We start from the raw sequence: 25,561 nt of genomic DNA on the forward strand, positions 1-25,561 counted from the left end.
GTGTGTCTCACCTGTGTCTCACCTGTGTGTGTCACTTGTGTGTGTCACCTGTGTCTCAACTGTGTGTCTCACCTGTGTGTCTCCAGAAGTCTGTCGAAGAAGTACCACCCCAAGAGAAACAGAGAAGATGAGAGCAGGTGAGTCTTTACCTGTTTGTACCGAGTTCACCCATGAGTCAAACTTTGTAGTACGGGTCAGTCAGGAGCGCTGCAGAAAACCGCAGCTTTGGCGACCACACGATCGCGTTGTGTGAAATCGCAGTTTCGATCAGAAAATGCTGGTTCAGATGTTTCAGCTCGCGATGAAAACGCTCACATTTTACTGAGCTTGCTCCATGAGGAGTGGTCGATCGGCCCATACTGCCTACATTAAATGGACTCACTCCCGGAGTCTCTTCAGAACCTTATGGACACAATTTGTAGGCACAGGCAAGGGGCGGAGGGCGGAGGTGTCCCCCGCCTGTGGAGGGCGGCAGCCATAGAGTGGAGGGTTCTGTGGTCGCCACATCTCTGCTTGTTGGTCCTGCTGGCATCATCAGGCACCGACCTCCGCCTCACATTGACAGACTGGAGGTTAGAGTCTGCACCTGCAGCTCTGAGGAAATAGTTGTCAGCTGGACACGGGTGCAGTGCTCGCTCTGGGTCAGGTACGACTTCCGGTGGAGAGTGACGCGCATGCACCATCAAACTACGGCCGCGCGCTTTGACCATGAGGTGAAAATGTGCTTCCTATGAAGTGTGTGTGAGCTGAGCTGGCCAGCTGATTGGTTGTTTCAGGTACACCTGGTTTGTGGCGTTTGCGGCGACTCTCCAGCAGCTGAACGAACTCGCCATCCAGAGAGAAGATCTTGCTGAAAACCTGAACGGACAAATCGTCTGCGAGCTGACACGATACACTCAGGAGCTGAAGGCTGAGAGGAAGTCTGTGAGTACGCGCGCGCGCGCGCACACACACACACACACACACACACACACACACACACTCGTCAAGTCCAGTGGGTTTATTGTCTCAGTGGAACAGTACACAGTGAAGCAGCTTCCACATCACTCTACCCTCTGCAGTGTGTGTATACATGTTGATGATCATGTGACCTGTGTTCAAACAAACTAAAATAGAAATAAACTCTAAGAAGTAAAATTTGACTCACTTTGATTTACTTTAACTCAAAGTGAGAGCTGATGATGATGATTTCTTCAAACCAAGAATGTGTCTGAGGGAAATATTTACACTGGTATTCAGTGACTGATTTACTGTTTGATTATTGCAGTCTGGACTGGAATCAGGCCCGTGGTCACCAGGGTTAGCCACGCCCACACTGTGGCTTTGCAGGATTTATGCTGCCTTCCTGAAGAAGCTGGAAGTTGGACATTTCCCAGTCAGTTAGAAGTTAGAGCAGATAAACATACACTGTGTTAGCACCTCGAGATAGCGACAGTGGACGTGAACAGTAGTAAAACTGTGAACTTTGAATCTGTGATGCCACTGCTGTTTATTTGCGACCCATTAAATAAGCCGTACACAGAGCAGTGATGATGCTCTGTCCATGAACGTGCCCGACTGTGTTTTTATGCACCAAAGTTATTATGCTGCATTGCTAGTGACACCTGAATGCTGCAGCTCGCTAAGAACCAAAGCAAATCCCTTTTTCTTGGTTTTTTTGAGACATGCTAACTTGTGAGTTCTGACATCCAAGTTCCAGGTATCGTGTCATAAGCCTGCCCTCTCTGCTGCTCAGCAGAACGTGGTGGTGTGAAGGGAGCGTGCTGCCCAAAGCTGAACATCAGACACATCCGCTCAGTTACCCAGCTCCCAGCTGCTCTGCCACATGGAGCCCACACATCACCCCACATCTGGCCAAGTGTGGCGAGCATGGCTGAGGCATGCTCTGACGTAGTGCTGTCATTCAGAGAGCTGCAGCTGTGCCACATGTGGGCCAAACTTATGTCACTTCCTGGTCAGAAACTCGTCCTTAACCCTCCCTCACCCTGATGGCACTTAAATGTGCGACAATGCCAATACACAGACAATTAATGTAGGAGTGAGACTCAATAAAAAAAAATTAATCGAATTAATTAGAGGCTTTGTAATTAATTAATCTCAATTAATCACATTTAATTGCACAAGAACATTTACCCCAAAACGCAAATGTTTTTTTCAATTTAAAGGGTTTTAGTGGGCAACAGAATGAAGTAATAGACATGTACATGAATATTGTAAAGTCAAGCTCTTTTAATTTATGGAAAAAAACATTTAAACTGCATATCAGTCCTAGTAACGCACATTCTTCTTCTGTGTGCATCAGTGTAATCAGTATACCAGCAAGAAGGCAAAGAGCGATTGTCTTATTTTTTTAAAATTAATTAATCGCAATTAACGCGTTAAATTCCAACCCCTAAATTAAAGATGAAGTTACCATGGTAACTTAGTCACACTAACATAGCTGATTTATGGAGTTCTCTTTAAAATAAAAGACATTAGGCGCAGACTAATAAGCTGGACTTCCTCTTTCCAGGTAACAAACAACAACTGTTGTCTTAAGGTGCTTTATATTGTAAGGTAAAGACCATACAATAAAACAAAGAAAACAGAAAACCCCAAATATCATATGACCCCCTGTGAGCAAGTGCTTTGACAACAGTGGGGAGGAAAAGCTTCCATTTAACAGGAAGAAACCTCCCCTGGTTGGGGTGAGTGGCTGAAGACAGGACAAAGACACGCTGTGGAAGAGAGAATATGTTCTCTCTTTTTACTTCCTGTTTGTACTCTTGCTTCATGTTATGACCTTGCCTGGGATGACCATAACAAGAGCGGAATATCCCGCGGTTTCCCATGCCCAAACAAACACAACCACAGCATCGGGCTTTGAACATAATTTATTCTCATAAATGGCATTCAGAACAACGACAGTGGGAGCGTACGGCTCCAGGGTGAGTCAAGCCCAACACAACGAACAAAACCCAACCTCAACTTTGGTCCCCCTCTGACCTCTTCAAGAAAAACAACAAAAGAAATTACAGAGTCTGACCTCCCTGGTCTAACAACACAGGACAAAACAAGGCTCCCCAACAATATTAGGCAGCTCACCCCTACTCACTCCGCACTTCACACAGATGCCGGAATAACTACATGGCTATTGCTGCGATTGCTCCGTCTGGACCTTGGGAAAGTGCACGGAACGCTTTCCACCCCCCAACCCTATCGTCCTTTATTGGATACGTCTGCAGCAGGAGCCAGTTACACCAGGCTGATCCTTCCGTCCTCCAAACACACCCGCGCCCCTGGACAGGTGAATTGGCATATGCAAATTCAGAGATCACGCATAAACAACACTGCAGCATTTTGGTTAACTGCAAATGGAAGAAAGCAGTCTTACATATTTGTTTAATATGTGCATGTTACGGCCCTAGCAGGGCCTCCTCCTGAAGTTGCCTGTGTCGGCGTGTCCTACCAGCTCTCCTGCCTTAGGTGCCACCATTTTCTTTTGTACAGCTGACTCACATCAGCAATTAAAGGTATTTAAGCCCAGGGAAAGGTGAGCTCTGGGCCCGAGTGCCATGTGAGTGGCTGCAGCTAGTGAGCTGTGTGTTTGGTGTTTGCAGCTGGTGAGCTGCGTTCGGTGATTGTTTACTCCTGCCAGTGTTTGGTGACTAAACTCTTTTTTTTGACTTACTTTTCAGTTTATTGACCAACGCTTGAGTTATGTTTGTTTCCTTAAATGGTGATAGCGTCTCGTCCGTCTCTTTTAGTTGAGCTATTAATAGAAACTTTAATAAAACTCTTTAATTTAACCCTTTTGCCTCTCTGTCTCCTTCCGACCCGGACACTTTTTGTTACTTTCCCTCATCGCCTTGACCCTTTTAGGGGAACGTAACAGTGCGTTGAAGGACATGTCCTGGTCAAAATGACTCCAAGGTTCCTCACAGCATTACTGGAGGCCAAGGTAATGCCATCCAGAGTAAGAATCTGCTTAGATACCATATTTCTAAGATTTTCAGGGCCGAGTACAATAACCTCAGTTTGATCTGAATCAAGAAGCAGAAAGTTAGCGGCCATCCAGGTCTTTATGTCTTTAAGACATTCCTGCAGTTTAACTAATTGTTGTGTGTTACCTGGCTTCATGGATAGATAGAGCTGCGTGTCATCTGCATAGCAGTGAAAATGTATGCTATGTCTTCTAATGATGCTGCCTAAGGGAAGCATGTATAATGTAAACAGAATTGGTCCTAGCACTGAACCCTGTGGAACTCCATAGTTGACCTCAGTGTGTGAAGAGGACTCTCCATTTTTATTTAGACTCTTCTTTGCCAATTGATCTTTCTAAGTTAACTTCAGTACTTTCTCCAAACCATCACTGTGTCTTATAGACCTCATTCATCCTAAGACTGCTTTACCTTACAGCGCCTTGAGACAACTGTTGTGATTTGGTGCTATTCGATTTATAAGCTTGAAATAAAATTGAACTGAAGTGTGCTAAACAAAGCAAATGGTGGTGGATGGAGCAGCTACAGAGATTTTTCTTTTTCATGTTGAAGTTTGTTGATCAGGTGCTGATGAAGAACTCCTGTCAGCTTTTTCCCCCAGTAAAGGTTTTAATGGTGATTACAGGAACAGCTGCTGTTATGGACGCTAGGACACAAACAGTGTTCTTTCACTCCACCTGAGCTCACTCTTTGCTTTTTGCAGACAGACCACGGCTCCATGTTAAACTATGACAGCGTCACCTTCATTGCTGCTGTGTTATCAGTGTTCTTGTTTAAAATTAGAGGATGTGTAGGCTTAATGCTGTCTTACCTTTTATTCACACAAGTGCTCCTAAATACGTTGTCTGTTTTTAGACACAAATGTGGGTGAGCACTACAGACTCATGCATTAAACAAAGCGTTGAAGCAAAGAACTTGGATCAAGGATTTTTTGTAATCGAGAGAGCAGCAGGCTCTCTCTGCTGTAGAGATTATCTGCTGTAATCTCTACAGCAGAGAGAGCCAACGCCAAGTACAGCACCTCCACAGACGCACACACACCTGATTTACTGCAGTTTATATTGTGTTTTATCCACTGCTGTGGATAAAACACAATATGTCGATGTTTGTGATTGGTCAGATGCTACAAACCCCGCCCCTTTCAAGTGAACACTCCTGTAGCTAGATCAACAAACCGTGGTTAACTTAGCGGCAGCCTGCTTCGTGTCACTGTTTATCCCACTGCCAGCCTGAGTCCAGGGCACAGAGAAACAAACTGGGTGTGCTGAATTCGCTTTGTAGTGCAGACCATATTATTATTCTCAGTGTGATTTCACCAGTTCAATCGGTTCGACCAGTCTGTTTTATTGTTGCAGCATTTCCAAGATGGCCGCCGTGCACAGCAGCACATTGAGAGCTCCTGGAAACAGCTGGAGTCTGTAAGTGACCTTTGACCCTGCCCACCAACACACTGTCCCCACCCCAAACTCTGTAAAGGCGGAATCTTGTTTGGACTGTTTATTCTTGTTTGTTTGTTGTTATTTTTTTCATTTAATTTTCAGAGTAAGCGGCGGTTTGAACGTGACTGTAAGGAGGCGGAGCGAGCTCAGCACGTCTCCAACAAAATCGACCTGGACAATAAAACGGATGGAGAGAAGGTCAGAACACTAAGCTCTTGTCAGGGGGAGTGTGGGCGAAGCTTGAGCACCCCTGCAGTGATATGATTGGACGTTATTTATCAGCTATGACCCGGGGGTTGAATAAAACAGCTGATTGTGGTCCATTTTAATCCCTGACATCGTACTTAGTCCTGTCTGTCTGCCTGTGTCTCTCTCTGTCTGTCCATCCATCACAGCGCTGCTCGCTGAAGGTGCGTCTCGTCTTCACTGATAAGCATATTTTGAGTCATCTCCCGTTGGCATTCGTCGGTGTGAAAGTTTTCTCTGTTTTCAGGCTCGTCAGACGGCTCAGCAGAAACAACAAGCTGCTGAGGAGTCCAGGAAAGACTATGTGACTAGTTTAAACCAGTTTAACCAGGATCAGCACCAGCACTACCACACACTGGTACCAGTAATTTACCAGGTAGGACTTCCTGTTTTGCAGTGATGTCATCAGTGAGTGTGGCGATGTGTACTCAGGCATGTGCCTCCGCCCTGCAGCGTATCCAGGACATGGAGGAGCGGCGGATCGAGAGGATTGGGGAGGCGATGCGTTCGTTGGCCGAGGCTGAGAGAAAAGTTCTTCCTGTCGTGACCCGCTGTCTGGACGCCATGATGGAAGCTGCTGAAAGCATACAGCCAAGAAAGGTGAGAGTCCTGGGACTTCGCCCACAGAACCAAACACCTGATTTAGATTGGGCTAATTTGCCCTGAAGGTTATTTCCATGTGCACATCTGGATATCTAGTTCTCTGACCGTGTTGATGTCCTTGAGTCCATCGACCCTTCAGACTGAATTTGGTTAGATGAGTAAACTCACAGGAAACACGCCAGCGAGCATGGTGGGTGGAAAGGGAATATCTAACACCACCATCTGGCCAGGTTGTGTGCTGAGTTTGCACGTGTCTCTGGGTTCTCGCCTCTGTCAGTGCGCCCCAGGGTGGCTGTGGCTACAATGTAGCTGCCATCACCATTGTGTGAATGTGTGTGTGAATGGGTGGATGACAGGTTGTGTAAAGCACTTTGGGGTCCTTAGGGACTAGAAAGCGCTATACAAATACAGGCCATTTACCATTTACCATTCTCCGGCTTCCTTCTCCAGATATGCTGCTTTGCGTTGTGGCCAAATGTCTCCACTCTGGTTTTGTCTGTTCCAGAAGTCCTGTGCTTTGTTCTGATGCAGCTTTGCAATCCTAACCCATTCTGCAATGCTTTTCTTAGAGGACAGGCTTTCTCCTTCCAAACAGCCACACTTGTTCAATCTCAAAAGGTTGATTCTGTCCATCTGGATGTTTTTAGTGAGAGAAACGTTTCATCATCATCATCAGGTGACCTCTTCAGTCTCAGCTGACTGCAGGTTTCAACCTTATAAACAGGACATTTGCATAATGACTGACACTAGTAGCACTGAATGAACAATGGGCTGTGAGGTCAGTTTATGATCATGTACAATTCACAGAGAGTTGGGGAATGGCTGCAATCACAGCATTGTAAGATGGTGACAGATGTACCCTTAGGTAGACTTGTAGTCAAGACCGCCTAAACCGAGACCAAGACAACACCAAGACCAGAGGGTATCGAGACCAAGACAAGACCAAGACCAAGTCGAGACGAGACCAAGACCGAGACAAAAAAGACTAACTTTTGTGTGCTGTTGAGGGCTGACATGATGGTACTGACTGGTCCCAAAGTCATCTGACAAAACAGCGATCACCTCCAACAACTGTCTAAAGAATGGGAAATATGTAACTGGTTTCAGTTATACTTTATATATAGATAAAATTGTAACATCAAACTGAAGATTATAAACCTCTAATTTGCATCATGTCCTATTGTAGTAGTACTAGCTAATTACACTGTATGATATCAACTTCCCTAAAATGGATTAGGCCTGTCAACACAAAGTGATATTGCAGATGTTATTTAAAAGTCAATGGTCACATTTATTTAGTCAAACAACACCATTTTAAGTAAAATTCTGTAATCAAACAATATAAAGACATGTGCACACCTCACATGAATCAGATGCAAACTACAAATATTACATACCAATACAAATTGTGCATTAATAAGAATAAGAACAAGTGCTTAAAAGATTCTGACATCTTGATGTCTTCAGTGGCATGAGATTACAACACACTGCCAATGAAATCAAGCCTGTTGTTCAGTAGGGCAGGAAAAATAGAACAGATATTATGAACAAATAACAGATATCTTATGAACAAATATATAATGAACAAACACCATATTTTCAGAGAGGAGGGAGAGAAAACAGTTCACATTTTAAAACAGTGATTGATTGCACTTCAAGAAAACTAAAGATTGCAACATCTTATAGCCTAGCCATGCGCGGTGGGGTCTCACTAGAATGCCTCCTCTACTAAAAACCCTCTCAACTGGGGCAGAAGAGGCAGGGACAGAGAGGACCTTCAAGGCAGCACTGTGTAGACTGGGGAAACGCTCTTTGTTTTTTGACCAAAAGGTGAGTGCATCACAGTCACAGTCATTTATGCTGTCTAGGTACTTGCTTATTTGTGCATCAGTGCTCGAGTCCTGGCTTGTGCTGTGTTGCAACCTAAATGCCTTGTAGCATGAAAGAAGACGTTTTGGGGGTGGCGCTGAGTCACTATCCGATAATTCTGTGTCTTCTTCTGTTTGTGCTGCAGGTGCATCTCTGTCTACCTCTGTGATCAAAAGGTCTGGAAAAGGGTGCACACACACACACACACACACACACACACACACACACACAACCCCGTTCAGCTATCTTAGTGAGGACCCTCATTGACATAATGGTTTCCCTAGCCCCTTACCCTAACCCTAACCATCAAAAATGAATGCCTAACCCTAACCCTTACCCTAAACCTAACCATAACCTAATTGTAACCCTGACACTAAAACCACATTTTGAGCCTCAAAAAGGCCTTTAAATGCCTTCAAAAATGTGAGGACCGGGTTGTGTGTCCTCACAAGTGACTGCTGGTTCTCACAAGTATAGTAGAATGCAGATTTCGGTCCTCACAAAGATAGCTAGAGGGGAACACACACACACACACACACACACACACACACACACACACACACACACACACACACACACACACACACACAAAGACAGGATTAGAGAGGATGCTTCTAATGATGCTATAAAACCAAAGACAGTGATAATAAGTGGAACAACAAAAACAACAATAATAATAAATTATTATTATTATTATACAGTCACCTATTAATGACTTTTTAAGGTCATCTCTGAACCTCTTCAGTGCTGGTCCGGTTTCACCATTTTGGACATCTAAATCTACCCAGGTCAGTCCAAACTGGGGGTCGAGCATGGTAGCAAGGAAGTAGATCCGATGGCTAAACGGCTCTTCTGGATCCTTTTCGTCCATGCAAATCTGCCTGAAAATTCCAGAGAACCGTTTCTCTAAGGATCTTTTCAGTGCCCTGACTATAGTTACGACCTGGGGCATTTCTACTTCCATCTTTATAAGATGATTCTTCAAGTCCAGAACAGTGGGGACCACCATGCTAATAGTCACCTGATGATCACCTTCTGTAAGGTCTGTTGCCTCAGAAAAAGGCTCAAGCAAAGCACAAAGGTCTTTCAGCTGAGCCCACTCTCGGTCTGAAAACACTAAATTCTCTGTATCGCTGCACATTTCAGTGATGGCCCTGTGGTCAAGTGTGATCAGAGCCTTTAACTGTCTGTAGGTGCTATTCCAGCGGGTGTTGTTTCCTGCTGGGATGGACTTATTGGAGCCAAAGTGTGCCTCAAACAAGTCTTTGTGGTTACTACTGCTGTGCAGCAGGTTTGTAAACTTGCTGGCTTTGGCAATGGCTCTAGCTATTGCCTTTACCTCTTTCATCCCATCACTGATTACGAGTTGCAGCGAGTGGGCGAAACAAGAAAGACGTTCACCCGTTGACCATGGATCAGAATCTTCTGCATCCTCCCACATTGTTTCATCATCGAGGTCATCACTGCTGTCACCTTCAGGGTGCTCTACTTCTGGCATCCTGACTTTAAAGGCCCGCTTCATATTGGATGCATTATCCGTCAGAATGTAGCTTATTTTATGGCCAATGCCATACTACTCAACTATGCTGTCAAATGCTGAGGCGATTCGTTCGCCGCAGTGCTTCCCTGTGAAACGCCTACAGTCAAGCAAAAATGATTGTAAACTGTAAGAGTCCTTGTTCTTGCAGGCAATATGAGCGGTAACTCCCAGGAAAGTACGAAGCCTCCGGTCAGACCAGAGGTCTGTTGTTATTGCTACATTTGGCTGGACTTCCAGGGCTTTGATTTCGTCACCCTTCACTTTAGTGACAAGGTGAGATATCAGCTTCTCTGTCAAGGTGGTCCTAGACACAGGAGTGTATTTGCTATCCAAGACATTCAGGAAGTGTCTAAAATGTGGATTCTCAACGATAGACAGGGGGAGAGAGCATCCAACTATAAGGTCCTGGAGGATGGACTGGGTGATGGCCTGTTGCCTGGGTGGATTTGGGGAAAATAAGTGGGTGCTTGGAGCAAACAATGATAATTGAGGCTGTGTGGGATTGACCGCTATCACTGATGTTGCAGATCCTGCTTTGTACTCCAAGTACCTACAAAACAGGGAAATAGGAATCTGTAAAACATCTGTTTCTATTCAACCACAAAAACTACTGTATCTTACAAGCACAGTAATTTTAAACCTATCAATGAGGGCAGACCTTTGCATACAAAATAACCTAATCCAATCCAATGTGACACATACATAGATCATTAGGCACAACTAGTAATAATGAAAATACTGGAGTGTTCAGGGTTGCAAGACCTTAAATAACAAGAACAGAAAAACAGTTGAATGGAATCTACAAAAGACAAAATGTCTGTGCATTAACTTTGCATATTGCATTAAGTCTCCTCATGCCAGTCAGCTATCAGACACCGCTGTATTGACAAGAAATGAACTACTCAGTAAAGTCTGAAGTTACACCAATACAAAATAACTGTGTCTAATAATGACATGCTGCAATAGCCCCTACACACTGGACTGGTTTAGTAGGGCAACATAGTAGAAAACACCTAAGAAAGTCATAGTCAAAGATCCTTAAGTTCCATTTAAGAACTTTAGGACTCAGTTTTGCGATCCGTGCTATCTGGACCAGAGCCATAGACCGCTCTGATCTGGGCTTCACTGTCGAGAATGCCGCTGTTAGCCGAGCAGTGTTATAGGGACACTCTTGAAACGCCCGTCCTTACTTACGAGTCAGCAACCACATAAATATGCCCATTAAAGTCGACAACAAACCACACCATACCAGCCCTTAAAGTGCTCACTGAAATGGTTTCGATATATTTCTGCTCAATGAATTCACCAAAATACCTAAAGTTAGTGAAAACTGTTTAAGTAGCTGATAGCCACTGCTAGCGCTAGCTACCTGTACATAGCATGTAACGTAACGTTAGTTACAATCTTCACAAGTTAAGTCTGCAGGGACGGTTGCAAAAAAACTGTCCCTACATAATTTATACCGTTTGAAGAACACATAAATAACAATATTACATAAACATGACCTGGTCATCTGAGGTTGGAAAGGTAGTTGGAAGAGTTTGAAGATGGATAGATGGCTACTGGCTAGCTTACCTTTGAGGGTGTTTGCGCTCCAGGTGCCTGGTGAAGGTTGAGGTAGGCCCGGCTGTCTTGGTCAAGGAGACTTTGCAAAATCTGCACTTTGCCGAATACTTCTTTTTTGCATTTACCAAAAACTCTTTTTGTTCTATGAACGCAAACTTTATGACAGACGAAGTCGCTGACATTTCTGTAACTTACTGACCAGGCATACTGCTCAATCTAAGGGGTTGCATTTAGTTGTGTTTGAAGGGTGCGAAAGGCGAAATAATAATATGCCACAATGTGGATGGATTTGAGCATAGCTGAGCCACTGTGTGTTGCTGTGTGAGAGCTGAGCAGCGAAAGGAAATTATGTGAGGAGCCGGCTCTCGCTCAATGGGAGTTGACCATTCTGATTCACTACAATGCACTATCTAAGCATGGCTCTTAGAGCTAAAGCTTTTGCGCATAATACATTATTGAACATTACGTTTTGTGTCATGGATACTGTTGACTCCAAATCTCCCGACCACTATGTTGATCTGAGACAGCGAGATCAAGACAAGACTGAGACCAAAGTCCGTCGAGACCAAGACGAGACCAAGACCACGTAAAAGTGGTCTCGAGACATCCAACTCTACCCTTAGGCCCCCTCCTCCATTCAGAGATGGTCTTTCCCTTTTCACGTAAATGGCCTCCTTGACTCCGCCCTCAAACCAGCATTGCTCCCCGTCCAGGATGTGTACATCCTCATCATTGAAAGAGTGTCCACTGGCCTGCAGGTGTAAATAGACTGCAGAGTCCTGGCCTGATGAGGTAGCTCTCCTGTGTTGTAGCCAGAGGTTGTTTGGTTTCCCCGATGTATAAATCCTGCCAATCCTCCTGGCACTTAACAGCGTACACTATGTTACTCTGTTTGTGTCGGGGACCGATCCTTGGGGTGGACCAGTTTTTGGCGCAGCGTGTTTTGGGGTTTAAAAGCCACAGAGACACAGAGTTTAGAGAAAATGCGTCTCAGGTGTTCCGATACTCCTGACACATACGGGGTCACTACAGGTTTTACCTTAGGCAGCGGTTGTCCTTCTCTCCTGGACCGGCTGGAGCTTTCTTTAGGCGCGTTCCCAGCTTTGACAAAAGTCCAGCTGGGATAACCACATTTACTCAGGGCCTTCTTGATGTGATGTTCTTCTGCCTCCCTGGCCGCTGTGTCAGTGGGGATGGTGTTCGCTCTGTGTTGTAGCGTCCTGATGACCAGGGTTCGTACGAGTGCTTGAAATCCTGGAAAGTGCTTGAATTCTAATGTCCTCTTTTCAAGGTTTGGAAAGTGCTTGAATTTCAGATGTGGTGCTTAAAAGTGCTTGAAAATGTAACTGTATTTCATTCACAATAAATAGCTATCTGATTGAATAGTTTTCTTATCAGATAGAGAAATAAAAATGAGTTGCAAAAAGCAAAAGCAAAATTTCCCGCCTGGGCTGCCTTTGCGTCTGTTTCAATATGTGACCCGCCCTCCCTCAGACAGTCGGGGATGAGTGCGCTAACATATCTGTAGGCTGCTGTTTTAATGCTTTTAATGATGGAAAACAACAATGGCGGAGTTTGCACTCTCTGGTCGCATGATAGGTGAGTCCTAGTAAATAATTTTCCAGTACGCCTACGTTACACATGCTATTTTTAAAAAAAAAAAAATGATTATTGTTTTGCTAGCTGTCAAACTCGCTGCAGAAATGATTGAAATGCACTGAGTGTGATGCAGTATGGCAGCGCTATTACGGAATATTACTTAGCAATAATATGAGTTAATTTACTCAAGTGAAAGCTTTAAACATTAGCCCGATACATAACTAGCTAACTTAAGGCTTTCTGATTAACCCTCTGGGGTCGACGGACCCAGAGTCTCCATTTCAACTTGGGTCGAATGTGCGGACTTCAAGCTATATACCAGTTTTAATTGTGTTGATAGGTACAACAGTGGCGTTTACTCCGGGAAGAAACGGTAAAAACGGCGTTTTTTATGGAGAGCGCTAGCAAAGACGCTTTGCTTGTGAGTGAAAAAAGAAAAAACACTCCTTCCCCATTGGTGGAAAAATGTACCATGTCGACCAATCAAAAATGATACGGCAACATGTGATATTTGGTTGTTGGGAAGACAGAGAGCGAGTGAGCGATAAAAGAGAGAGAGAGTTTTGATACGAGATTTGTGACGTTTATCGTGTTTGTAGTCTCAAGTTAGTGTGTTATCTTGTGTCGTTAGTGTGTAGTGTAGTCGTTTTGTTTTGTGTGCCAGTTCTACTAGTGAACGTTACAGTTGCTGCAAAAAAGCCACCAAAGGCAGATTGCAGTGTAAACGCTGAGTGACACACCTGCTGTCAGACCTGCAGGATTCATCCCTGTGCTGTTCTCGTCTGTGTTATAGTGGACACTAACTATTTTTTGGAGTTGCATAAATAATTTGTGTGCCTTCTTATTTGACGAAGAGCACCTGATTGTTCTGTAAATAGTTTTGAATGGTTATATAAAAACGTCTGAGCCTTGGCTGCATTTTTAGGTAAATAGTACCAATGTAACTTTGTTGTTTGCAAAACTTGTTCATATTTTTTAAAAATGTCCAATTTCTATTTGCATTTCAAGTTATGAAAATGATTCGTTAAACATGCTTGTGGGTTTTACAGTCAAAAATACCACTTTCTACTTGTATTTTAAATTTTGTCTGAATTTAGATAAATTGTGATGACACATTATGTCAAAATGAGTAAATAACAGTTTGGCAAGATAAACAGTTTTTAATGGTGAAATATAGAGGCCAAATCAAAAGTAGTCGAAAACGCCAATTATACCCTGGACCCCAGAGGGTTAAAGGCTAGAAGCAAAGTTGTCACCAAGTACTGTTTATATTTGTGTGTATTGCTGCAGGTTTTGAGTATTAATTTGGTGCCTTTGGGTGAAATAATGGTAATATGAGGGACTGATCCATATGGTCACAAAGAATAGCCACTTGTTTCTTTGCTACCAAGGTTCCCGGCTTTCATTCAAAATGTGTTTATCGCCACCTACACATTAAACTACTTAAACAGTCAGTGCTGTTCTCCATGCCTGTCTGACATGATGTTATTAGCACAAACACTTTAAAGGTGATCATTTAGGACTTTAGCAATAATACAGACAACAATCTAGTTGGCAATAAACAGTTTTATTGGGAATTAACTTAAAAAACAAACAAACATCTGTCTCCTATTTTTTTTGTCACACAGGAAAGAAGCATCAATATCTGATCAGAAGACTTATTTCTTTATTTTTCGTTTTTCTTTATTATTTTTTTTCAACAGGAGAAGAATATCTGTAGCAAGTTGATTTGTTCACATTTGCACATCTTAATTTTTAAGTGAAATGTGCATTTTGAGTTTATACACTAAGTATATAAGGTGACCGTTCCTTTTGCAGTATTTTTGTGTGGTGCGTTTTCCTATGTCTGAACAAAAGGGGAGCTAAGGTGTCTTTTCACATGGTCTTACTGAGGTGATGCGAATTGAAACAGGCATTCTTTTTTTTGGCGGGGGGGGCGTGCTGGAAAAGCTTAAAAATGGATCTTGAAAGTGCTTAAAAAGTGCTTGAATTTGACCCTGAAAAAAGCGTACGAACCCTGTGATGACACCCAGTTTGTGCTCCAGTGGATGATGAGAGTCAAACCTTAAATACTGGTCCGTATGCGTAGGTTTACGGTACACGTCAGCTTTTAGATGTCCCCCATTACTGATGGAAATCTCACAGTCTAAGAAGGCTAACCTGCCACTTTTCATATCCTCCCTGGTGAATTTGATGTGTTGGTCCACCGAGTTAATGTGATCTGTGAAATGTGGTACGTCCTGAGATTTGATTTTCACCCTTGTGTCATCCACATACCTGAACCAATGACTTGGTGGTGTTCCAGGGTAGGATAGCAAAGCCCTCTTTTCCACTTCTTCCATGTACAAACTGGCCACGATGGGTGAAACTGGGGAGCCCATGGCACACCCATGTTTCTGCCTGTAGTACTGACCCTTGGATGTTAAGTAGGTGGAATGAAGACACAGTTCAAATACACTTGGTTAATGCTGAGAGTGGTCCTGTTGCTGAGGAGGGGGTCTAAGGGTACATCTGTCACCATCTTACAATGCTGTGATTGCAGCCATTCCCCAACTCTCTGTGAATGGGACTCATGGACATTAATCAATGTCTTTGATCAGTGGTTAGTGTTCGATGGCCATGAGAATTTGCAGATGAATGATGATGAAACTGACCTCAAAGCCCATTGTTCATTCAGTGCTACTACTTTCAGTCATTATGCAAATGTCCTGTTTATAAAGTTGAAACCTGCAGTCAGGTGAGACTGAAGAAGTCACCTGATGATGATGAAACGTTTCTCCCACTGAAACGTCCAGATGAACAGGGTCAGCCTTTTGGGAATTCCTTACCTGGATGATTGAGCATGCATCAAAACAATGGTTCAGTCTGTTTCTTTGTGTGCTGTCATGAACTTTGACCTTTAACCTTCTAACTGAGGTGCGGGAGGGTGTGCGTCTGGAGATATGTTTCTAATGAAGGAGCTCCAAAATGTGTCTTCATAAACACGTCAATGTGGGATGTAAAAGTTAGCTGTTTAAAAGTTAGCTGATATTATGTGGTGAATGTCCTTTCAGGACACCCATCAGGTGGTGGAGGTGTATAAATCAGGGTTCGACCCCCCGGGTGATGTCGAATTTGAAGACTACAGCGCCACCATGAGGCGGAGCATCTCTGAATCCAGTTACCTCGACAACCGGACAGAGGAGCGGAGACAAAGCAGGAAGCTGTGGCCCTTCATCCGAAAAACCAAGGTACACACACACACACACACACACACACACACACACACACACACACACACACACACACACACACACACACACAACCCCGTTCAGCTATCTTAGTGAGGACTATCATTGACAGGGTCTTAATAGTTTTGCAATTTTCATTAGTTTTTATTTTTATTTAGTTTTGACTTCAGATTTTCAATTTTATATCAGTTTTAATTAATTTTTACCAATTGTTTGCTAGTTTAGTTTAGTTTTTATTTTTTGAAAATCCTTAGTTTCAGTTTAGTTTTGATTAGTTTCAGTTATAGTTTTAGTTGTGTTTGCAATAATTAAGTGTAACAAAATCCCAGTTTCATCATATCAGTCATTCTCTTCTGCTTATCCTTGGGTATGTTGCCATTCCAGCTACCATACCCTGCACCCTGGACAGGTCGCCTGTCTGTCGCAGGGCTAACACGCAGCGACAGACAACTCACGTTCCCACCTATGGGTTCTTTACATAAATAAATAAAGGCAGACGAACAACCATTGATACCAGGCAACTATAAAATATATATCTTGGCCCCAATGAGACTATTAACTCTTGCAGCACTGGGTGTTAAGGCAATTGACTCACACAGTTATGTAGATATCCCAGTCCTGTTGTCTCGGGATGCATCACGCTGCCTTGCCTGGGGTTAGCTTCTGTTTCTGGGGATGAGGGTTGAGTGTGCTCCCTTACCTTCTCCAGGTAAGCTAGGTTAGCCTTCTTGTGTGAGCTTTTCAAGTGCACTTTAAGGTTTGTGGGATTTTCTTCCCTTTAGAAATGTCCCTCATAATTTGTCTCTTTCCACTACAAGACACTTGCTTTATCCAAAACACAGTCATATTCAAAAAAATCCCAAATTGGACTCTGGCGCTTTCTCCCGACTTTTCCTGACATGATTCTGCGCGTGGACGGAGCAGCAACACAGACGACTCGACTAACGTACTGCCACCTGCTGGCATAATGAGACACAGCAAGAAAAAAATGTGGAAACTAAACTTCATTTTCACCCTTGACTATTGTATGACACGCACACATCAACGAAAACTAAACACATTTTTGCTATAAATTCAGTTAATTTTAGTTAGTTTTGTGAACACTCATTACAGTTTTAGTTAGTTTTCCTTTTTTCGTTTTTATTTTTATTTCCGTTAACGAAAATGTTTTTTCACTTCTAGTTTTCGTTATTTCGTTAGTTTTCATTAATGATAATAACCTTGATCATTGACATAATGCTTTCCCTAGCCCCTGACCCTAATCCTAACCATCAAAAATGAATGCCTAACCCTAACCCTTACCCTAAACCTAACGATAACCTAATTGTAACCCTGACAGTAAAACCATATTTTAAGCCTCAAAAAGGCCTTCAAACTTGTGAGGACCGGTGTGTGTGTCCTCACAAGTGACTGCTGGTTCTCACAAGTATAGTAGAATGCAGATTTCGGTCCTCACAAAGATAGCTAGAGGGGAACACACACACACACACACACACACACACACACACACACACACACACACACGGTGCAGATGAGACACACCTGGAGGAATCACCTGGCTGTACTCAGGTCCTTTTCTCTCCTTTCAGCTGCTGACCCTCCTGTCCTCCCCCCGCCAGCCTCCACCCCCACCCCCAACCTCTCCTTCACCCGGGGGCATGGCCAACAGTCCCCAGTCCCCACCCACAGCCACCCGAGAACCAATCACACAGCGGCTGAATGACCTCATGACCTCTGGCTACAGAACCAGGAAGCAGTGTCTGCGCAGCCTCAAGAGAGGGGTACAAGATATACTGAATACTGTACTACATGAAATACTACCTTATATCTTATTCTCTAATAAAAATAACATTTTTAGTTTTAAACACATTGATCACAAATTTCTAAAATGTTTGAGTTTTTATGACTAATAATTGTGTTAGGCACTGTATACTACACTAACTACTGCAGTGCAAGCTGTTCTGCACGGACACACAGTTGCCTGGCGCATTCATGATGACGTCTGTTGTCTTTCTTCCTGCTCTCCTCTGTGACCGGACAGTTGACACTCAAACTGGTCAGTATCTCACCTGTCAGAGACGTCCAGGTGTGTTCGAGCTCTCGACTTACTGATGTTTAATGAGTGTGTTGATGCTGCAGGGCTCGAATCCGGCCGACTGCAGCCATCTTCCTCCTGAGCAGAGACGCAAGAAACTTCAGGGCCGCATCAATAACATCAACCAGGAGATCCAGAGAGAGCGCGAACAGAGGTGACACACACAGACACACAGACACACACGCATCGGTTCCGGGTCGCTGCTCGTGCGGTCGACCGGCCAATCAGTTGAGCAGTTTTGCGTTCTTTTTCTCACTTTAATGCTCTGTTCGTTGTTGTATTTCGCCATCTACTCGGTATATTTGTATTCTTTTCCTTTTCCTCATTTTTGTGGTTTTTCGGACTTGTTTCCGACACTCAACATGACCCCAAGGCTCACCTACACCAGGGACTCCCTCATCCAGCTGCAGCCGCAGCTGCAGCCCGGCCTCCGGCTTTTCTGCTCCACTTCCTCGGACTACTTTCCCAAGGAAATACTCCGTGGACACGGAAATAGAAAAAGTCACAATAACAAGGTAACCAGGAGAGGATTAAAGACTAAAGAGGAAGACACACAAACAACGAGCGCTCCCGTCTATTATCCTTGCTAATGTGCAGTCTCTCCACTCCAAGCTGGACGAGCTGCAAGCCTGCATCAACCACCTGCATGAGTACAGAACTGCCTCCGTTCTGGCATTCACGTAATCGTGGTTAAACAACAGCGACGACGACAGCACGCTGCACATTGATGGCTTTTCACCACCTCTTTGTCTGGACAGAGACCGCGAACGCACCGGGAAGCAACATGGCGGCGGCGTGTGTCTGTATGTAAACAACAGCTGGTGCTCTACAGTCACTGTGAGGTAGAAGCTGTGCACTACAGACATCGAGCTTCTGGCTGTTCCCCTGCGCCCCTACTACCTCCCCAGAGAATTCCCACAGCTTTTCATCATCCTGGTTTACATCCACCCCAGAGCTGATGCAGCTAAAGCCACAGAGTACATCACCAACACTCTGTACAAAGTGGAACAATTATCACCGGACTCTCCCAAGTTCATCCTGGGTGATTTCAACCACTGTTCCCCTGACAAGTCACTTAAAGGATACCAACAGTATGTTTCATGCAGCACACGTCAGGGGAAGACTCTGGATAAATGCTATGGCTCTGTACCAGATGCATTTAAAGTCCTACCCCTCCCCCCTCTTGGCTCAGCAGACCACCACAGCATCCTGCTGGCCCCTGCTTACACCTCAGTTATCAAGAGGATTAGAAAGGTCACCAAAAACATCAGGCAGTGGACAGAGGAAAGTATCCTCACCCTACAAGGATGTTTTGAAGCCACTGACTGGGACAGCGTTCTTTCTCCCTCTGATGACATCAACGACGGTGACATCATACATCTCCTTCTGTGTTGACAACATTATCCCCTCAAAAACAGTCTCCATCTACCCCAACAACAAACCCTGGATCACCAAGGAACTCAAGGAAATCCTTAATAAAAAAGGATTTTCTTCACCGGCTCTGCACTGGACAAAAGGAGGTCAACAGGGAGGTGAAGAGGGCCATAAAACTGCTAAACTGGAGTATAAAACACAGCTGAAAAGAAATTCACCACAGGGGACCTCCACTCAGCCTGGCAGGGCCTCAAAACCATGGCCTCTGTGAATACTGCAGTCACCACCCCCAGAACCATCCAGGTGGAGGGCAGCAACCCCTCCTCCCTCCCTGACCACCTCAACGCTTTCTACACCATGTTTGAGACGGACAACATGGCCCAGCTTGAGGAGTCCAGATCTTCACTCAAACCTGGCAGCTCTGCACTCACCTTCAGGACTGAGGACGTGGTGAGAGCCCTCAGGAGGACCAGGGAGAGGAGCTCACCCGGCCAGCAGTCGAGTTCTGAGGCACTGTGCAGGGCAACTAGGAAGTGTGTTCCGGACTCTATTTCAACACTCAATTGACAGTCACATTGTCCCCCAGTTGTGGAAACACTCCACAGTCATCCCCATCCCCAAAAGAAACAACCCAAAGTCTCTGAATGAGCTTCGTCCTGTGGCCCTCACCTCCCTGGTGATGAAGACCATGGAGAAGATCATAAAACAGCACATCGTAAGAGCAACTGACCGCCTGAGGGACCCACTCCAGTTTGCTTACCGTGCACGCAGAGGTGTTGATGATGCATAAATCTCTATCTTGGACTCCATCCACAAACATCTGGAGCTCCATGACTCCTCCGCCAGACTTCTGTTTGCTGATTTCTCATCAGCGTTCAACACTCTGCAGCCTCATATCCTGGCCACTAAACTTTCCACCCGATTTCACCTGGATGATCAGCTGATCCTGTGGATATTGGACTTTTTGACCAACACGACTCTGAAAGTTCGGGTCAACAACTCTCTTTCCGGTCTCGGTTCCACCTCCACTGGCTCCCCCCAGGGCTGTGTGCTTTCCCCCCTGCTCTTCATCCTCTACACCGATGACTGCAGATCCACACAGCCCAACTGTCACCTGGTTAAATATGCTGACGACACTGTCAGGCCCCTCACAACACCACGGGCCCACTCTTCAGGAGTTTGTAGAGTGGTGTGACAGCTCCAAACTTGAATTGAACATGAGCAAAACTAAAGAGATGGTGGTGACCTTCTCCAGCAGGCAGAGGGATCTGGCTGCTTCAGTCACCACCACCATCCACTGGAAGCCAGTGGAGGTAGTTGAGGAGTACAGATACCTGGGAACCATCTTTGACAACCTCCTGAAATTCTCTGCCAACACAGAGGAGATTCTCAGGAGGTGCCACCAACGGCTATACCTCCTTAGGAAACTCAACTCCTTTGGAGTCAGCACACCCATCATGATGACTTTTTACTATGCCTTCCTGGAAAACATCATGACCTTCTCCATCACCTGCTGGTTCCACTCCCTCAGCCTTCAGAACAAGAACAGACTGCAGCACACTGCATCAGTGTGCTCTAAAATCATTGGCCTGTCTGTCAGAACTCTGGCACAGGTTTTTAGACAAGCAGCCAAAATCATCAGTGACCCCTCTCACATTCTTCACCCCGCATTTCAATGGCTCCCCTCTGGGCGGCGCCTCCGCTGCATTTCCTGCAGGACTGAGAGGAGGAGAGCCACCTTTGTCCCCAAAGCCACTCTGCTTTTTAACTCCAGCTGATAAGAACATTTCCCACACCCATAAACATAAACTACACTCTTCTTATACTACAGGGTGGGCCATTTATATGGATACACCGTAATAAAATGGGAATGGTTGGTGATATTAAAGTCCTGTTTGTGGCACATTAGTATATGTGAGGGGGCAAACTCCTCAAGATGGGTGGTGACCATGGTGGCCATTTAGAAGTCAGCCATCTTGGATACAACTTTTGTTTTTCCAATAGGAAGAGGGCCATGTGACACATCAAACTTATTGGTAATGTCACAAGAAAAACAATGGTGTGCTTGGTTTCAACCTAACTTTATTCTTTCATGAGTTATTTACAAGTTTCTGACCACTTATAAAATGTGTTCAGTGTGCTGCCCATTGTGTTGGATTGTCAATGCAACCCTCTTCTCCCACTCTTCACACACTGAAAGCAACACCGCAGGAGAAATGCCAGCACAGGCATCCAGTATCCGTAGTTTCAGGTGCTGCACATCTCGTATCTTCACACCATAGACAATTGCCTTCAGATGACCCCAAAGATAAAAGTCTAAGGGGGTCAGATCGGGAGACCTTGGGGGCCGTTCAACTGGCCCACGACGACCAATCCACTTTCCAGGAAACTGTTCATCTAGGAATGCTCGGACCTGGCACCCATAATGTGGTGGTGCACCATCTTGCTGGAAAAACTCAGGGAACGTGCCAGCTTCAGTGCATAAAGAGGGAAACACATCATGATGTAGCAATTTCAAATATCCAGTGGCCTTGAGGTTTCCATTGATGAAGAATGGACCCACTATCGTTGTACCCCATATACCACACCAAACCATCACTTTTGTTGTTCCAACAGTCTTGGAGGGATCCATCCAATGTGGGTTAGTGTCAGACCAATAGCAGTGGTTTTGTTTGTTAACTTCACCATTCACATAAAAGTTTGCCTCATCACTGAACAAAATCTTCTGCATGAACTGAGGGTCCTGTTCCAATTTTTGTTTTACCCATTCTGCAAATTCTGTGCGCCGATCTGGGTCATCCTCGTTGAGATGCTGCAGTAGCTGGAGTTTGTAAGGGTGCCATTTGTGAGTAGCTAATATCCGCCGTAGGGATGTTCGACTAATGCCACTCTCCAGTGACATGCGGCAAGTGCTACGCTGTGGGCTCTTGCTGAATGAAGCTAGGACAGCCACTGATGTTTCTTCGTTAGTGACAGTTTTCTTGCGTCCACATTTTGGCAAATCATGACATTACCAATAAGTTTGATGTGTCACATGGCCCTCTTCCTATTGAAAAAACAAAAGTTGTATCCAAGATGGCCGACTTCTAAATGGCCACCATGGTCACCACCCATCTTGAGGAGTTTGCCCCCTCACATATACTAATGTGCCACAAACAGAACTTTAATATCACCAACCATTCCCATTTTATTAAGGTGTATCCATATAAATGGCCCACCCTGTACTGACACTTTATTCACTTTTAGTCACTTGCAGTTATTTATTCACCTTCAGTCACTTTAATTTTAAAACTGTGTAATTTTAAAAATCTATATACTGTATATTCTGTGTATTTATTATTTCACTCCTATTGCCTGTTCTCATTGTCCTTATCTTCAACATATGCTGCTCGGTTGTTTGTTAATTGCCCCTCGGGGATAAATAAAGTCTTCTGATTCTGATACGCAGACAGACACACGCACACGCACACGCAGACAGACACACACACACACGCAGACACGCACGCATACGCAGACACGCACGCACACAGACACGCACAGATGTACACAGACGCACGCGCACACGTGCACATACGCACACAGACACGCACAGATGTACACAGACGCACGCGCACACGTGCACATACGCACACAGACACACGCATACGCAGACAAGCACGCACACACACAGACACACACGCACGCACATAGACGCACAGACATGCACACACAGACACACACGTGACAGACGAAGACATACACACACACGCACAGACAGACACACATGACTGGGGGATAGGACAGGGAGACAGAAAAAATTAAAGAAAGAGAGGGAGAGAAAGACAAAATAGAGGGGAGAGAGAAAAAAAGAAAAACAAACAAACAGAAAATTAAAAAAAATTTAAAAAAAACACCTGAATCACCTGTCGAGAAAAGAAAAAAAAACAGAAGAGAAAAAAAACAAAAAAGAGCAACATAATAAATACAACACCATCACAATAAACTAGCTAACAGTAGATAACAGTAGATACTAAATATAAAATGTTATTGTGCAGCACGCAAGATCGACAGCACACAATGTGCTTTGAGGTAGCAGCCAAGAAAGGTGTAGTTTGTGTCTGTGAACACCTGTGTGCACACCTGTGTGGATCAGCACGCTTGTATTCAAAAGGTTTCTCCATGTAACGATGTGCTAGGTGTCTGCTAGTGTGGGGAGCCATACCCCCGTCCCCCAGGGCATGAAGCAGGTATGGAGGAGATCCAGGCCCCAGACATCCAGAGGCCTCAGAATACGAGGACCCAAGGAGGACCACCAAAGGGGCAACCGTGCCACCCTCCTGGGAAGAGCTGAGGAGAGCCCCAGACGAGGGGTCAACCAGCAGCCATGGAGCAGAGGTCAAAGGGGGTTGCAGTGACGTGCCCACGGGCTCTGCCGGCAGCCAGCTGTACCAGAGAGGACCGAGCCCCAGGCCCAGAGGCCTGAGGACGCCCCACCCCCGAGAAGGGGGCCAGCCAGGCCACAGGCGCCAGGCCCCGCCAAGCGGCGACCAGGAGTGAGCCGGTACATACATGAGCTCCCAGTCCCAGACACCATGAGCCACCACCGTCTGAGGGCATCAGCCACCGGCAGGGAGTGTGGTGAGGGGAGATAGGCCTCCATACCTTGGAGAGCCTGAGATGTTCCCAGAGAGGTGGAGTCTAAGACCCGACCTGATACACAGACGAACAGGCACACACAGACACAAACGTGCATTCCCACCCCCATATACACATAAGCAAATATTCGGCACTCACCCGACATGGAGACAGACACAAATAGACACTGTACACACAATCACACTCCCCAAACATACTCTATATCCCAGGTTCAGGTACCCTCGCCCCCAGAGGGGCAAACCTTACCTAGACCCAGGAGATGTAACCCTTTTACCTGGGGTGGACGCAAGCAGACCGCCACCTTATCTGCAGTAGCAGGGAGGCCCCGCATCCCAGACCCCAATCTGATGGCCAACATCACCTTCCAGCCCCCCAGCCCTGACGGCTAACAGAGAATGGGGGTGAGTGAAGACCCCAAAACTCCCTCCACCTGCTCATATGTAGTGCTGCTGCATGTTGTACTAAAGTGCATTTAAAACACAGGAGGGCATGGTGCTTCCTGCCAGAGAGCAGCACAGCTCCTCCCGAAAACCCTCAGTGTCATATATGCATTTAAAATTGAGGATAGGGCACCAGCGCCAGAGGTGGGTTTGAATACACAGACCATCCTCTGGATGCTGTATAACGTGCCCACCCCCAAGGCCCTATATGTATGTGTTATGAGAGTATGAGTAATGTGGATATCTAGGTCACGGAATAAAATTGAGGCACAGGCGGCCAGAAGGGGACAGAGGGGGAGTGCCTCCCCTGCACCCTGGTGACACACCTGCACCCCAAGCCCTGCATGTGTGGGTGGGTGTGGTGGAGTGGGAAGAGGGAGGCAGCTGAGGATGAGGAGGGGGCCAGCTCCCCCACTGACCCCAGTAGGCACCCCCTACACCCTGGAACCCACCGGGGTAAGGGGGGCCCCAGGCCCATCCGGACCGGGGCCCACAGCAGCAGCACCGCCCAGCTCACAGAGTCCGGGGCAGCCCACCCGACTCCACCGCAGAGAAAACTGCACCCACCCCATCATCCAATCTTCTCCCAGACTACACAAGACAATGGACACCCAGGTTGAGTTCATTCTCCACCTCTCCTATATCTCTCCCCACCTGCAGAGTGAGCTCCTGGAGAGAGGAGACCTCCTGCAAAGATGTAACAGCCTCCCCACCAGTTAGAGAGCCCTCCAGTCGGGCCAATGCACTAGAGGTCCCCCGCACCAGGGCTGAGCCCCCATGCACCCACCTGCCCACCCACAACCCTGGCGACACAATAACCAGGACCCAAGCCCCCAAGACCCACCCAGAGCCCCAGCCCGGGGGCGGAGCACCCCCAGACCTCCAAGCCCCCACGCCCATCCCGGACCCACCCAGGGGCAGCCAGGCTACCAGGCCAGTAACCAA

General features: G+C 45.7%; 1 protein-coding gene across 1 annotated transcript in view; it reads left to right on the top strand.

Annotated features, from left to right (window-relative positions):
- fnbp1a (formin binding protein 1a) overlaps positions 1-25,561 on the top strand; it is a 76,964-nt gene that overhangs the window by 5,194 nt on the left and 46,209 nt on the right. Inside the window, exons 3-13 of the mRNA XM_039620265.1 lie at positions 87-137; positions 777-924; positions 5,336-5,398; positions 5,522-5,617; positions 5,815-5,829; positions 5,913-6,041; positions 6,119-6,265; positions 15,896-16,072; positions 17,662-17,853; positions 18,114-18,128; positions 18,212-18,321. Coding sequence (XP_039476199.1) covers positions 87-137; positions 777-924; positions 5,336-5,398; positions 5,522-5,617; positions 5,815-5,829; positions 5,913-6,041; positions 6,119-6,265; positions 15,896-16,072; positions 17,662-17,853; positions 18,114-18,128; positions 18,212-18,321 — 1,143 coding nt within the window. The remainder of the gene's footprint in view (positions 1-86; positions 138-776; positions 925-5,335; positions 5,399-5,521; positions 5,618-5,814; positions 5,830-5,912; positions 6,042-6,118; positions 6,266-15,895; positions 16,073-17,661; positions 17,854-18,113; positions 18,129-18,211; positions 18,322-25,561) is intronic.

The sequence above is a fragment of the Oreochromis aureus genome, linkage group 12 (genome assembly GCF_013358895.1).
Source record: "Oreochromis aureus strain Israel breed Guangdong linkage group 12, ZZ_aureus, whole genome shotgun sequence".
Taxonomy (NCBI): Eukaryota; Metazoa; Chordata; class Actinopteri; order Cichliformes; family Cichlidae; genus Oreochromis; species Oreochromis aureus.